Source organism: Bufo bufo, chromosome 7, assembly GCF_905171765.1.
Source record: "Bufo bufo chromosome 7, aBufBuf1.1, whole genome shotgun sequence".
Lineage (NCBI taxonomy): Eukaryota > Metazoa > Chordata > Amphibia > Anura > Bufonidae > Bufo > Bufo bufo.
The window spans coordinates 17068984-17081978 of NC_053395.1; the positions used below are offsets into that span (position 1 = coordinate 17068984).

General features: G+C 42.0%; 1 protein-coding gene across 5 annotated transcripts in view; it reads left to right on the forward strand.

Moving 5' to 3' along the window:
* Nucleotides 1-12995, forward strand: part of LOC121007378 (cytochrome P450 2K1-like) — a 61354-nt gene that overhangs the window by 32185 nt on the left and 16174 nt on the right. For 2 of the 5 annotated variants that reach the window (XM_040439261.1, XM_040439265.1), the window contains exon 9: nt 302-1134. In XM_040439261.1, coding sequence (XP_040295195.1) covers nt 302-486 — 185 coding nt within the window. In that variant the 3' untranslated portion in view covers nt 487-1134. Of the gene's footprint in view, nt 1-301; nt 1135-5338; nt 5687-7487; nt 7614-8079; nt 8243-10946; nt 11097-11700; nt 11862-12995 lie in introns of those variants that run through there. The other 3 variants (XM_040439262.1, XM_040439264.1, XM_040439263.1) reach the window with 3 other exon arrangements.

The following is a 12995-nucleotide window of genomic DNA, read 5'->3' on the forward strand; positions in this document are numbered from 1 at the left end:
CAAGTGGATCCCTTGATATTCCTTAACTTTTTACCAATATTTCAGTTCCCAATGACACACATGTCCTCAAATGCTGTGGGCTCATACCCACAGGCAGCCCTACACTTGAAGATAAGCATCACCACTAGAGAGATGTTCAGTTTTGCCAAGCCCAAATGGCTGAGCCATATCTGGAGAAAAGGAAGTGTAGTCACTATGTCAACCTTCTTCAGGAGCTGGTCATGGAATTGGCAGCATTATTGTAATAAAAGTATCATTTCGGCACCTTTAATTCTTTACACATTACATTCTATTTCTACAGGAAGAAGAGCTTGTGCTGGAGAAAGCTTGGCCAGAATGGAACTTTTCCTGTTCTTCACCGGACTTCTTCAAGCATTTACTTTCTATCCACCACCAGGAGTTTCCAAGGAAGATTTAATTCTCAAGCCCGATGTTGGATTCACATTAACCCCTGCAAAATATATGACATGTGCCAAACTGAACTAGTAGTATATTTTGGACACAATTGACAACACAGAGGCTAACGTTGGTGTTGATTATGTTTATAAGGGGTTTTCTGTGAAAAGTATTTCTGTATTGAAAAGCCATCTTAATTACACATGACACACCTGTAGAAAAAATGTTATGCTTACTTCTGAAGTTTTCTGGATCAACCAACCAGGAACCTTATCATGTGATGTTTATCTTCTTAAAATCCAGCTTCTGTTGAGATGACCTCTTTTTCCAGGTTTCCAACATGATAAAGATGTGGATATCATTCTTGATCAACTAAGATGGCCCCCATATACTCCAAATCTTAGACAACGCCTTATGTACTCGATTTGGGACCAAAGCACAAAGGTTTCGTTCTACCCAAGAGGACCCTCCTCCTTAATGTGTCATATATGACGTATGCTGTACTGATGTTAGTGTGAAGCCATTACGATATGGCGCTGGCACCAAGATATTTACATAGTTAACATACCAAAGTTAGTAAAATAATGCACAATGAGCAGATGCCAAGTATTATCTCTTTTCTTATTTTTTTATTTTAGCCAATGAAACAATGGCATGAGCATCAGTAGAGGAACGCCCTCTCTGATAATATAAAAACTGCTTAACTTCCTGTAATAAATGAGAACTGCTTTGACCATGCCTGGTGGTTTCTTCCATGCATGTAAAATCCTTGGATTAAGACAATTTGGAGCAGTGGAGCAAATACATTTGGCTCTGATTGAGAGCAGCTTTAACAAACATGGGCTATGGAAGGGAAGTCATTCCCACTGTGGACAGAGTTAGAACTATTCCTCTCCCTGACGTATGTACAAACTCCTGTATCCACCTCATCTGCACACTCACCAGGGGAAGAAAACATTCTGTCTCCTTCCATAGTATGGTAAATGTATTCCAAACTTTCACCTACAGGTACAGTGTATTCATTGCAATGGAGGTGGCAATGAGGGGCCTGCTGAGTCCCAGAAAGCCCATTTTATAGATTTAATTTTGTGCTTGTAATCAGCCATCTACACTCACTGGCAGCAGATCTGCCCATGTAAAAAGACCCAAAATCTTGTTTTTGCCCGTAACACAGTAGGATTGATAGTTAGTCAGCACATGTGTACCTATGAAGCTGGCTAATCTGTTATATGTGCGCTTGGCAGCTGAAGGCATCTGTGTTGGTCCCATGTTCATATGTGTTTTAGTATATGCAAATGAGCCTCTAGGAGCAACAGGGGCATTGCCGTTAGATTTGGAGGCCCTGATCTCTCTCTGTAACAGTAAGTTGTACAGGCAAGAACCACCATAATATACCAAGATGTATTGATGTCTTCAAGCTGACTTTACAATTGGACATAATTAGAGATGAGCGAATTTTTCAAAAATTTGATTCGGTCGGTTCGCCGAATTTTCCAAAAAGATTTGATTCGATCCGAATTAATTAGTGGCGAATCATGTTAAAAAACAGGTACTTCCTGGCTGCAGACAGCCTGTACAGTGGTGTAGAACACTGTGCCTTGCAGAAACACATATAGGGAGTCTGCTCTGGTAGTGAAATAATACTGTGAGTCGGTATGACATGCAGATGACAGGTATCACTCTTAGAATCACTGCACACTTCACTTATTAGGGCAGTTACGTGGCCAAAACTGACCAAATAACTCAAGTATGAACTCAGCCTTACAGATCGATGTTAGCGTCAGGTATAAAGAACTGTTCAGAGGACCAAGATACTACTATAGAGTGAAAAAGGGCACACCTTTTACACCGTCGTCAACTGATTCCACATACATGTCTACAGAACCTGTTCTGTTAAGCGCTTATACAAGTAGAGACAGAGTGGAGAGAGTGTCAGCAGAAGGTTTGTGTTGACATCACTGATTATTTTGCCCTTCCTCTCATCTGTCAAAACAATAACCCCCAAAAGAACGGATCCTGTCTGTTGAGCATCCGGCTTCACTCGGTCAGCATTTGGTTCCATCAGTATTGCTAATGCCAAAAAAAAACAGGAGTGAATCCAAAATAGAGATGACACGTAAATGGAATGTTTGCATATCTACTGTGTTTTGTACCCACTCCTGCTTTTGACTACCAAATCATAAGCCAATTCTTATGAGATCATACAGGCCTTACAGCTGCTACACAGACAGGATCCGTTGTGTGTCTCCTTTTTCCTTCCTTTTTGACAGATCAGAAGAAGGGTTAAATAAATGATGATGTCAACCTGGACAAAAAGGCAAAATAGTGGCCCAGTCATGATGTAGGGAGGGTGGGAACAGCATGAGAATTGTGGCCCAATGACATAGTGTGGAAGTAGCAGCAGCATCAGGAGACCACAGAGTGGTACAATGACAGAGTTTGGAGGTGGCAGCAGCAGCATGAGAAGGCTACAGAGTGGAAAGGTGACATAGTGTTGAGGCCTCAGGAGACCACAGAGTGGCAAGGTGACATAGTGTGGAGGTGGCAGCAGCATTAGGAGACCACAGAGTGGCAAAATGACATAGCGTGAAGCTGGCAGCAGCATCAGAAGACCAAAAAATGGCAAGGTGACATAGTGTGGAGGTGGCAGCAGCATCAGAAGACCACAGAGTGGCACAATGACAGAGTGTGGAGCTGGCACATGTCCTATTTTTGTCTATATTACGGACAAGGATTGGACAGTCCTATAGAGGGCTGGAAGTACCCTTCCGGTATCCCTGTTTTGTGAATTGACCAGCATTTCTATAGCTTCAAATAGTTGACTTTAGATTACACTGGCAGATTGTCTGCTAGATCATCGCTAATGAGCATTCATAGTAAGGCTCGATAATGATGATCTGCAGCTCGTTCATTGGGCAATCCCAATCTTTCAACAGATTTAAAAATCATCCTTTGCAGGTGACAGATCATGTTGAGTGATCAGTCCTCTGCTGCCGGCAAACAATGATTCAGTATGGGGAAGAGCGATGGCATAACGATAGCTCTTTCCCAGACTGAGGAGGAGATCGCTGCTTGTAGAGCGAGCAGACGATTGCTGGGAAGGAACGCTTCCCAACTGCCCCCCAGCCCCCACGACAATGGCCTGGCTGATCTTTTTATGTAATACATCCTTAACCTAAGGGTTACTGATTAAACATATCTATCATCCACTATGGCACCTTGTTCCTCCTCATAGAGGTTAGACAATTCCTTTAAATGGGTTGTCCAGGATTTTACTACCCTTTTTGCTATTACTGTCCTGAGGAAAGGCCATCAATATCTCGTTGGCAGGGGTCCAAAAGACCACACCCCCACGATCAGCATTTTTTGGGTAACTCCAGTTCCAGAAATCAGCACTGAACCTACACAGCCCTTGCCTTTGTCTAGCTGGTTACTGAAGAGCTGCACCCACCTAAGTGAATGATAGCCAACTCTATCTACGACACCATGGGTGGAGCTGTGTAGTTCTGGAGATGACTTCCAGCCCTGGAGCAACTCTACAAACAGGAGATGCGGGATGGCAGAGGATAGGCTATAAATATTTAAATCGTGGACAACCCCTTTAAAAGGGTCATCCGATATAGTGTTGCTCGCGAATATTCTTATTGCGTATTTTTATCGCAAATATCGGCACTTTGAGAATTCACGAGAATTCACGAAGATGTAGAATATATTCGCAATCACGAATATTCAAGATTTTTTTTTCCCATCAGTAACCTCCCTTCTTGCTTGTGGGCCAATGAGAAGGCTGCAATACCTTTGTCAGAGCTTAGCCACATCCCTAGAAACCAATAGGAAAGTTGCCTACCCCTTGCTATATAAGACACTCCCCAGCAGGCATTTTCTGCAGTTTTTTGCAGTTCTGAGAGAGAGAGCAGTGACATTGCTGTGCTCTGTGCTTTCATCTGGATCCCATTCCTTATCCAATTACATTAGATAGTTAGCTCATATATATATAATACAGATAGTTAGTGGGAGATAGTCAGTGTAGGTTAGATAGTGATAAAGTGTAGCTAATAGGTTCCAGTGCAGGGTGTTAGGTAGTGTGATAGGAATTACTGTTTCTCTGCTGTCCATACATACATGCTACACAAATAGTGCTGTGATGTCACAACAATACTTAGTGCACCAATCAGTAATATCTACTTAGACCTGATAAAATGTAAAGTTGCATGTATTGCGCCCAAAATATGAGCATCATTAGTGCTGATTTTCGCAATCGCAAATATATTGGAGCACAGTGCTGTAATGAAAAATCACGAAAGTTGCTGCCAACCATTTTCTCCAGTCTCAGGAAACTTCTAGGAACTTGAAAAAAAAGCAAACGTGAGGCACGCCTGTATTGCTTGCACAATATGAGCATATTACATTACCGATTTTCCCAATCAAGAATATAATGACTGGAGATCACAAATTGGTGAATTTGCAAATTCGTGGTGAATATTAGGTCAAAATTTCACAAAATATCTTGAATTCGAATATCGCCTATGCTGTTCATTACTAATCCGATATTAGAAGGAAAGATCGGCTTTTCCACTGTTGCACACAGTCTATAGTTGTTTCTGCAGATCATTCATATTTGAATGTGAATAAGGCTGAGCTTCAGTACCATACATAGTCGATAGACTAGAGTGGCAGTCTTTCTAGGAGAAAGTAGACCTCCACCTTCTTAAAGGGAATAATAATCCACAGTTTTCAAACCAGGACTTGAATCTAATTTAATTTATTATAGCCACTGAGTGACTGATTAAAAACTATTCATATAACACCACCTGCTATCTGTCCTTTTCTAATTTCTGTGTTCACCTCACTGAAGTGGACGCACATGCTCAGTTCCATCCTTCAACTGCCACTAACTGCATAAGAAAGGACATGCCACCAAACATTTCGTTAGGTGAAATAAAATAACAGGAGGAGGAGGAGAACACAGTCCAAAACAACAGCAACAGGTATGTGGAATGGCAGCGGGCCAGTAAGTTAATCCAAGTTGGAAATTAAATCCAGGTGCTCATATATCCAGACAGCAGTGCGTTCAGAACAGACTCAGGACTTCACTATGGCTTTTCTCACCTACTTTTTGACTAGAGCCGATGTGATAATATATTTTGCAGTTTGCATTGTTTTGCTTATCTACTGGTTAAATGGATCAAAGAAGAGCAGAGCAAAGATGCCTCCCGGACCTACCCCTCTGCCCTTCATTGGAAACCTCCACCAGTTGGACCTGAAAACCCCACACCAATCATTGATGGAGGTAAGATTTCATATTCGCCAGGGGCATCCCCAGTATGATGTATATGTGTCTAATTAATGATGTAACATTGTAATTTATTATTTTTGGCACATTTTGAAGTTGTTAGTACCTTGCTTTAACATCAGCTCATACAAGGTTTGCTCTTTAATGGTTAAAATGCAATCTGACAGCACCATGTTATAGATCAGGAGAAGCTAAGCGGATTGATATACAGTGCCTTGAAAAAGTTTTCATACCCCTTTAATTTTTTTCATGTTACACCCATAAACTCAAATGTATTTTATTAGGATTTTATGTGATAGACCGACACAAAGTAGCAGGTACTATATGTGTGAAGTGAAAAGAAAATAATAAATGGTTTTCAAAATTTTTAATAAACAAAAATTTGGTCAGAGTTGATGGGAAGATGGATGGAGCTAAATACAGGGCAAACCTGGAGGAAAACCTGGTAGAGGCTGCAAAAGACTTGAGACTGGAGCGTAGATTCACCTCCAGCAGGACAACAACCCTAAGCATCCAGCCAGAACGACAAGGGAACAGTTTAGATTAAAGCATATTTCAGACCTAAAGCCCATTCAGATCTATGGCAAGACTTGATCATTGCTGTTCATAGACGTTCTCCATCTAATCTAATGGAGCTTGAGCTATTTTGCAAAGAAGAATAGGCAATCATTTCAGCCTCTAGATGTGAAAACCTGGTAGAGACAGACCCCAAAAACCTGCAGCTGTAATTACAGCGAAAAGTGGTCCTACAAAGTATTGACTCAGGGAGGCTGAATACAAATGCACGCCACACTTTCCAGATTTCTATTTACTAAAAATTGTATTATCTGCTTTTCACTTCTCACATGCCTGCTACTTTGTGTTGATCGATGGAATCAATTCCCAATAAAATACACTTAAGTTTGTAGGTGTAACGTGAAAAAATGTGGAAAAGATTAAGGGGTATGAATACTTTTTCAAGGCACTGTATAGCTTTGTAGCAGAAGATTCAGTAAAACCTGTAATTTATACATTTATACCTTTGCTTTTTCTACCTTCTGTAATTACCTTTGCTCAGCTCTTCCTGCTCTATAAAATACTGCCTGCAGATTACACACCTCAGCACTTCCGTCACTCACCATTAAACTTCCATTTTATTTATACCAGTGGTTATATATTGTCAGAATGGGTATCTCTTGTTTTTCTAAAAAGGGTAATAGGTAGGAGTCCTGGATGTGGACTGGCACCTATCAGACATATACACTATCGTGATATGCATAAATATCTTAGATGGTAATACCATTTTAAGTTTTATTGTGGACCATGGAGTTAGTTCTATCTGGCAATGTGTCCCTCAGTCTAGAAAAGATTGTGCAAATTGGGGAATTATTAACAGTTAACATCTGAAAGGTTGCAAAAGCAAAGAACACAAACGTTGGATAAGAATCCATAATTGTTCATCACTATTATCCCACCATCCCTCTCGTGACCTGAATTCAACTCTACAAGAATTGATCTGAAGCCAAAACCTCAGGGACTCTCCGGATTCGTATTAAACTATCCTCACAAGCTTTAGTAAGTTTCATCAGACTGTTGATTATTTGCTGACTTGAAGATATATTTGCACTGGATCAAAGAGCAGGTAGATGAGAACCCTGTGGGATATGGACTAGGGATCAATAGTTTATGTGATTATATGAAACTTTGTAATCATTTAACTTTGAATTTCCTCACCTTCCACCAGCTTCAGAACTGTTTTTCTACATCTGTGTCCTCACAAAATGTATCCTTATGTATTACAATAAATAGGAGACAGGGAGGAGGGGGATGCAGCTGCAGATTCTCCCTTGCCTTTTCCATGAAACTGTATGTTGTGGACAGAAAGGTGCAGAACTGGGAGGACTTCTTATTGACTCACAGTTCTTTGTGCACCTGTATGGGATTGGTGAGCAACAGCAAACTACAAATTAAAAGGAAACTGTTGCCAGCTTTATGTCGCCCTCTCTGAGAAGTTGGCGCTGGAGTTACACAGTTCTGTGCATTGTGCAGTGGACGGAGCTGGTTACTGCACCACCGCTCCCATTCTCTTCAATGCAACCAGCTCTATCCACTTTACAATGATCAGAACTATAGAGTTCGAGGGCCAGAGATAATCAGCTGGGTGTTTGAACGATAAGCCAACTATACTAAAATCCTGGAATAACCCTTTAAGCCAGATACTGTAGGCTATAGAAATAGATGTGAATCTATAGTCGGACTATGTAGCAGTTTTGCGTATGTGCTGTATGGTGGTGTGAGTGCGTCCTTATTGGCTTTGTTTTAGAGTCACTAGATTTGAGAATACAATTTCTGCTTAGTAGAAAACGATTGATATCAGTTAACATTTCACAGCCAATGATGATATTTTGCAGATGTCTGAGAAGTACGGGGACGTTTTTACTCTGCATTTTGGACCCAAGAGAGTAGTGGTCATTGCCGGATACAAGGCTGTGAAGGAAGCTCTTGTCACCCAGGGTGATGATTTTGTAGACAGGCCAAGGTCTCCACTCTTCGACTTAACATCAAAGAACCATGGTAAGTATATTGGGCTTCCTATGAATCCTACAATTTCTCTAAACAAGCTTGCTAGTTTGGTAAAATATTTTACAGTCCAGTCGTCCATCTATAGAGACTGGAGGGACTATTGCTGCTTTGGCTAATTGAAGAGTCACACCCATCAATGCCAAATCAATACATTGCCCTACATGGAAACATCCCCCAGATCTCATGTTCAGTAGGTTACATGTTGTAATCCTTGGTGCACACTAGCTTCAAAGAAAGCCAACCTAAACTGAAAATGCTGGCCACTCCAAACATCTGAACCAATTTTCATGTAATTATTTTACTCACTTATCTAGTGCTGACATATTCCACAGTGCTGTACAGATATTATCACTCACAACTCACAATCTAGAGTCCCTATCGGTATGTGTTTAGAGTGTGGGAGGAAACCGGAGAACCTGGAGAAAACTGCCACAAACATGGGGAGAACATACAAACTTCATGCAGATGGTCTTGTATTATGTAATACATGCAGAAAGAAAGTAGTGGCCATTGTGATCTTCCTTTCTCTTTCTCTCTTTCTTTCTTCTCCATCATCTATGTCATGTACATTATCAACTTAATTGTACTACCTTCCCTCCCTTCCTCTTTTCTATCTTCTTCTTCCTCTTCTTTGTTATGTTCAGTGGATGCAAACCCGCTGTCCCACGAGACCAATTTCCTCAGAGGGCGATGTCTAAGTGAACCCCTCGAGGAGCGGACCAAGTGCTACCTCTGAGGGGGATTGGGACACGAGGGAACTGGGACTGACCTCCAGGTGGTACGGTACACCCAGAGGCCCCTGGGAGGACAGAGGCTCATCAGACGGAAGCGTAGTCAGGATACGAATGCTGAGGTCAAGGCTGGCAGCAATAAGGCGAACTCTGTGAACATAGTCCTATGTCACTAAACACCTTCACACAATAGGGCTACACAAGCTAGTGACCAAGTTGCTAAGGTGCCTTCCTGTAGAAGGAGGTGCCTTTAAATACATCCTGAAGACCAGCCATCGGCTGGAGAATATAGGCGGAGTGTGCGTGTGGCCTCACATAAGGAGGAGAGACACACCTGCATATACCCTATATGTACACAAGGAACTCTGAGCCAAAGCGCAAGCTCCGCCCACCGAACTGGTGGCACACTGTCAGTGTAATACTGGCAGTGTAATGAATTACAATACAGCATGTATTGTAATGCATTGTAGAGGGGATGAGGCCCCCAAAAGTTAAAGTCCCATAGTGGGTCATAAACAAAACGTAAAAAAAAAGGTTAACCCCTTCCTGATTTTCCTGGAACCATAACTTTTTATTTTTGTCATTTATATAGCCGAGGGGGGGGGCCTGTTTTTTGTGGGACAAGTTGTACTTTATAATTCTACCATTTATTATGGCAATGTAGAGGGAAGCTGGAAAAAAATTCCAAATGGGGTGGAATTGAAAAAAAAATTAAAAAACGATTCCGCCACAGTTTTATGGGTTTTGTTTTTACGGCGTTCACTATGCGGTAGAACTGACTTATGCTCTTCATCATTTGAGTCAGTACTAGAGACCAGGAAAGTTTTGAAAAATTTGATTTGGCAGCTTCACCAAAGTTCACCAAGAAATTTGAATCGTTCCGAATTAATTTGTCACAAATGGCTATAAATCTGGTATACCCAGCCCAATCGGTCTAATCATACTCTTCCCATTTGGTGGCCCAATCTCAGTGTGAAGGCTTGGAAGGTAAACTGCAGGGAGAGTGCAGGAAAAGTGTAACGCCGTGTACATCAGTGTGCAGTGCACCAAGATTCAGAGCTAATCCCTTCTATTAGCTGCAGATTTAATGTTTGTCAATATTACAGGTCAAAGTTACCATCAGGTCTAATTTATCGCCATGGATTTAACTGTGCAGTGCACCAAAATTCAAGTAGTCAGCAGCAGTGGCAGTAACAGTGTGCACCAAGATTCATAGCTAACCCCTTCTGTTAAACAAAAAGAAAAGCATATAGCACCCTTCAGTAAAGCAAACAAAAAAATGTGTGTGCCCCTGCAGGAGCTGTGTCCAAATGGCTCCTTAGTGGAACAAAATAAAGAAAGGGAGGCAGCACCAATAAAGTAGTGGTGAAAAAAAATGTTCTTTTAATCCATGTTATAGGAGTCCAAACACAAGCTTTTCAATCCCTTCTGTTAGCTGTCAAATTACTGTAAATCAGTATTACAGGTCAATGTAATTAGAACAGGGCGATTTCCCCGCTCTCCGTCGGGTGAAAGTGTTCCTGCTCCGGAAGCACATGCTTTTAGCCCTCTCAGACGCCGTGGTCACATTTGACCATAGCATCTGAGGGGTTAAATATCCGCAGTCAGCATTTTTACCGATCGCAGATATTAGCCGCTGTTGTCTGCTATATAAGGGGGGGGGCCGAAGTGCTGGTCTGGGAGCCACACAGACTGAATCCAGCAGTGTGGACCAGGTGAATATCATCACCACTGCAGTCAGCCATGTCTGGAGGTCTGGTTTAGTCTCAGATAACCCCTTTAACTTATTGATGTAATTTTAAATCTACTTTACTCCACACATTTAAACAAAAACTTAAAATATTCCTTCCTAAAATTGTATCATTGTATTCATTTAATATTCTAGCTATGTTCCTACAAGACTACTTTCTGCCCAGTATGACTAATTGATCATCTCACGTATTTCCATGTTCACTGTATTTCAGGTATAATATTTTCCCATGGAGAAGAATGGAAATCTATGAGGAGGTTCACACTATCAACACTTCGAGACTTTGGAATGGGGAAAAAATCTCTAGAAGGCAGAATTCAAGATGAAATCATTGCCCTTAGAGAAAGTTTTAAATGTTACAATGGTAAAAATTATCAGGGGCGTAGCTATAGGGGGTGCAGAGGTAGCTGTCGCTACCGGGCCCAGGAGCCTGAGGGGGCCCAAAAACCCTTGTGCCACATAAGACACTGACATTATAGAAAGTGCATGCTTTTCAATTTACACCTCTGGCTGGAGGGAAAGGGTTAGGTCAAGAATTTGGCATGAGGGGGTGCCCTTTCAATGTTTGCCTCTGGCAGCAGGAAGGCTATGTGCTCACCTGCCCCTTGCCAACAAGCACTAAAGGAATGGGGGCCCAAGCTGAACTCTTGCACCAGGGCCCGTGAGCCTTTAGCTACGCCCCTGAAAATTATCCTACATTTACCAAGAACCCTATACCTGACATCTGTATTTCTAGCTTTTCGGTAATCTTTTCCATTGACTACACTTTCCAAATACAAAGCCATCAAGTGAGTTTTGCTAGGATTCTAGGACTGGACTATGGAGGTTCTAGCAGTGCTCTTCTGTCTCCAGCTTGATTGAGTAGTGTTTTCTGACTCAATTGCGCCTAGAAATGACCAGTTGTAGTGTATCATATTTTTTTAAATCTTTTTGTTTAATATTTATCATTTCAATTTTTTTTCTTCTAGGCAAACCATTTAATCCACACTTGATAGTAAACAGCGCTGTATCCAATGTCATCTGCTCCATTATCTTTGGCAACAGGTTTGAGTATGATGACCCAACATTTCAAAAATTAATCAGAATGTTAGATGAAAATGCCAAAATGGCGGGTGAACCCAAAGCACTGGTGAGAAAACTTCCAAACGTTATGTATCCAGTTCCAGTCTCTTAGTGAGTTTCATTAGTATAGGGTCTTTAGGGGGTCATTTATTAAGGCAGGTGATTTAGATTCCTGTCTTAATCTCCCTGCGCTTTCAGCAGATGCGCTAACATTTTTGTAGTGGTGCAGGCCTATATGTAACTTTGGCACTTGGTGCCGCCGACTGTGCAGCATGGTTTAAACTGCACCAGGTCCCTTACTGGCGTAGTTTAAGACCATTTTACTTGACATAAATTGGCATGTAAAATGATAAATGAGACGGGTCGGCTGACCCGTTCTCGCCCACGCCATCCCTTCTTTTTTCACCAACTCAGAAAACTGGCGTGAGCAGGAAAAGTCGCAGACTTTGTGTCACTACCAGAGCTTTGAGACGGTCTCACAGCTCTGTTTCTCCACCCCTGTGATGATGTCACTACCAGAGCTTGGAGGAGTTCTCACTGCTCTGTTTCTCCGCCCCTGGGATGAGGTCATTACTTTCTGTTTCCCTCCTTCCAGCTGTTCCTCCTATGTTTGATTTCTCTGCCTTTAAATCACCCCTCCTTCTTTTGTAGAGTGTGGATTATATTTCTCATTTGAGTTGTAGCTCTTGCTTGAGTATCTTCACTTGTATGCTATCATTTCACTGGACCTTTGTTCTGCTGCAGCAAGTACTCCGGATATTGCCACCTGTCTTTGGATCCGTCTTCTCTGCTGCCGCAGCACCTTCAGCTAAGTGTGCAGACATTGTAGTGTATCTGTTTGTTTTCTGACCGGATCCGAGGCGACCACGGTTCCCTCCATATACTGAGCAGGGCACCGGTGGCCGTGCCCCTTCCACTATTGTAGGGGTTACAGTGGTCATCAGTTTTAGGTACGCGGGCATGCCTCGTTCCACCATTAGGATCCGGGTATGTGCTTAGCAGCATAGGGAAAGCTTTGACGGTCTGACAGGGGTCACCCTTTATCCTCCCTAGTTTGGGTCCGGTCAGTGGCTCTATTTTCTGTGTATGCTCTAGTTGCTCACTTACAGCCGTGACACTTTGCCACAAAACCCCTTTGCGACAAAATCTGCAACAAAAATATGCCAAAAACAATAATAAATTACCTCTTTTATGTGTGGAA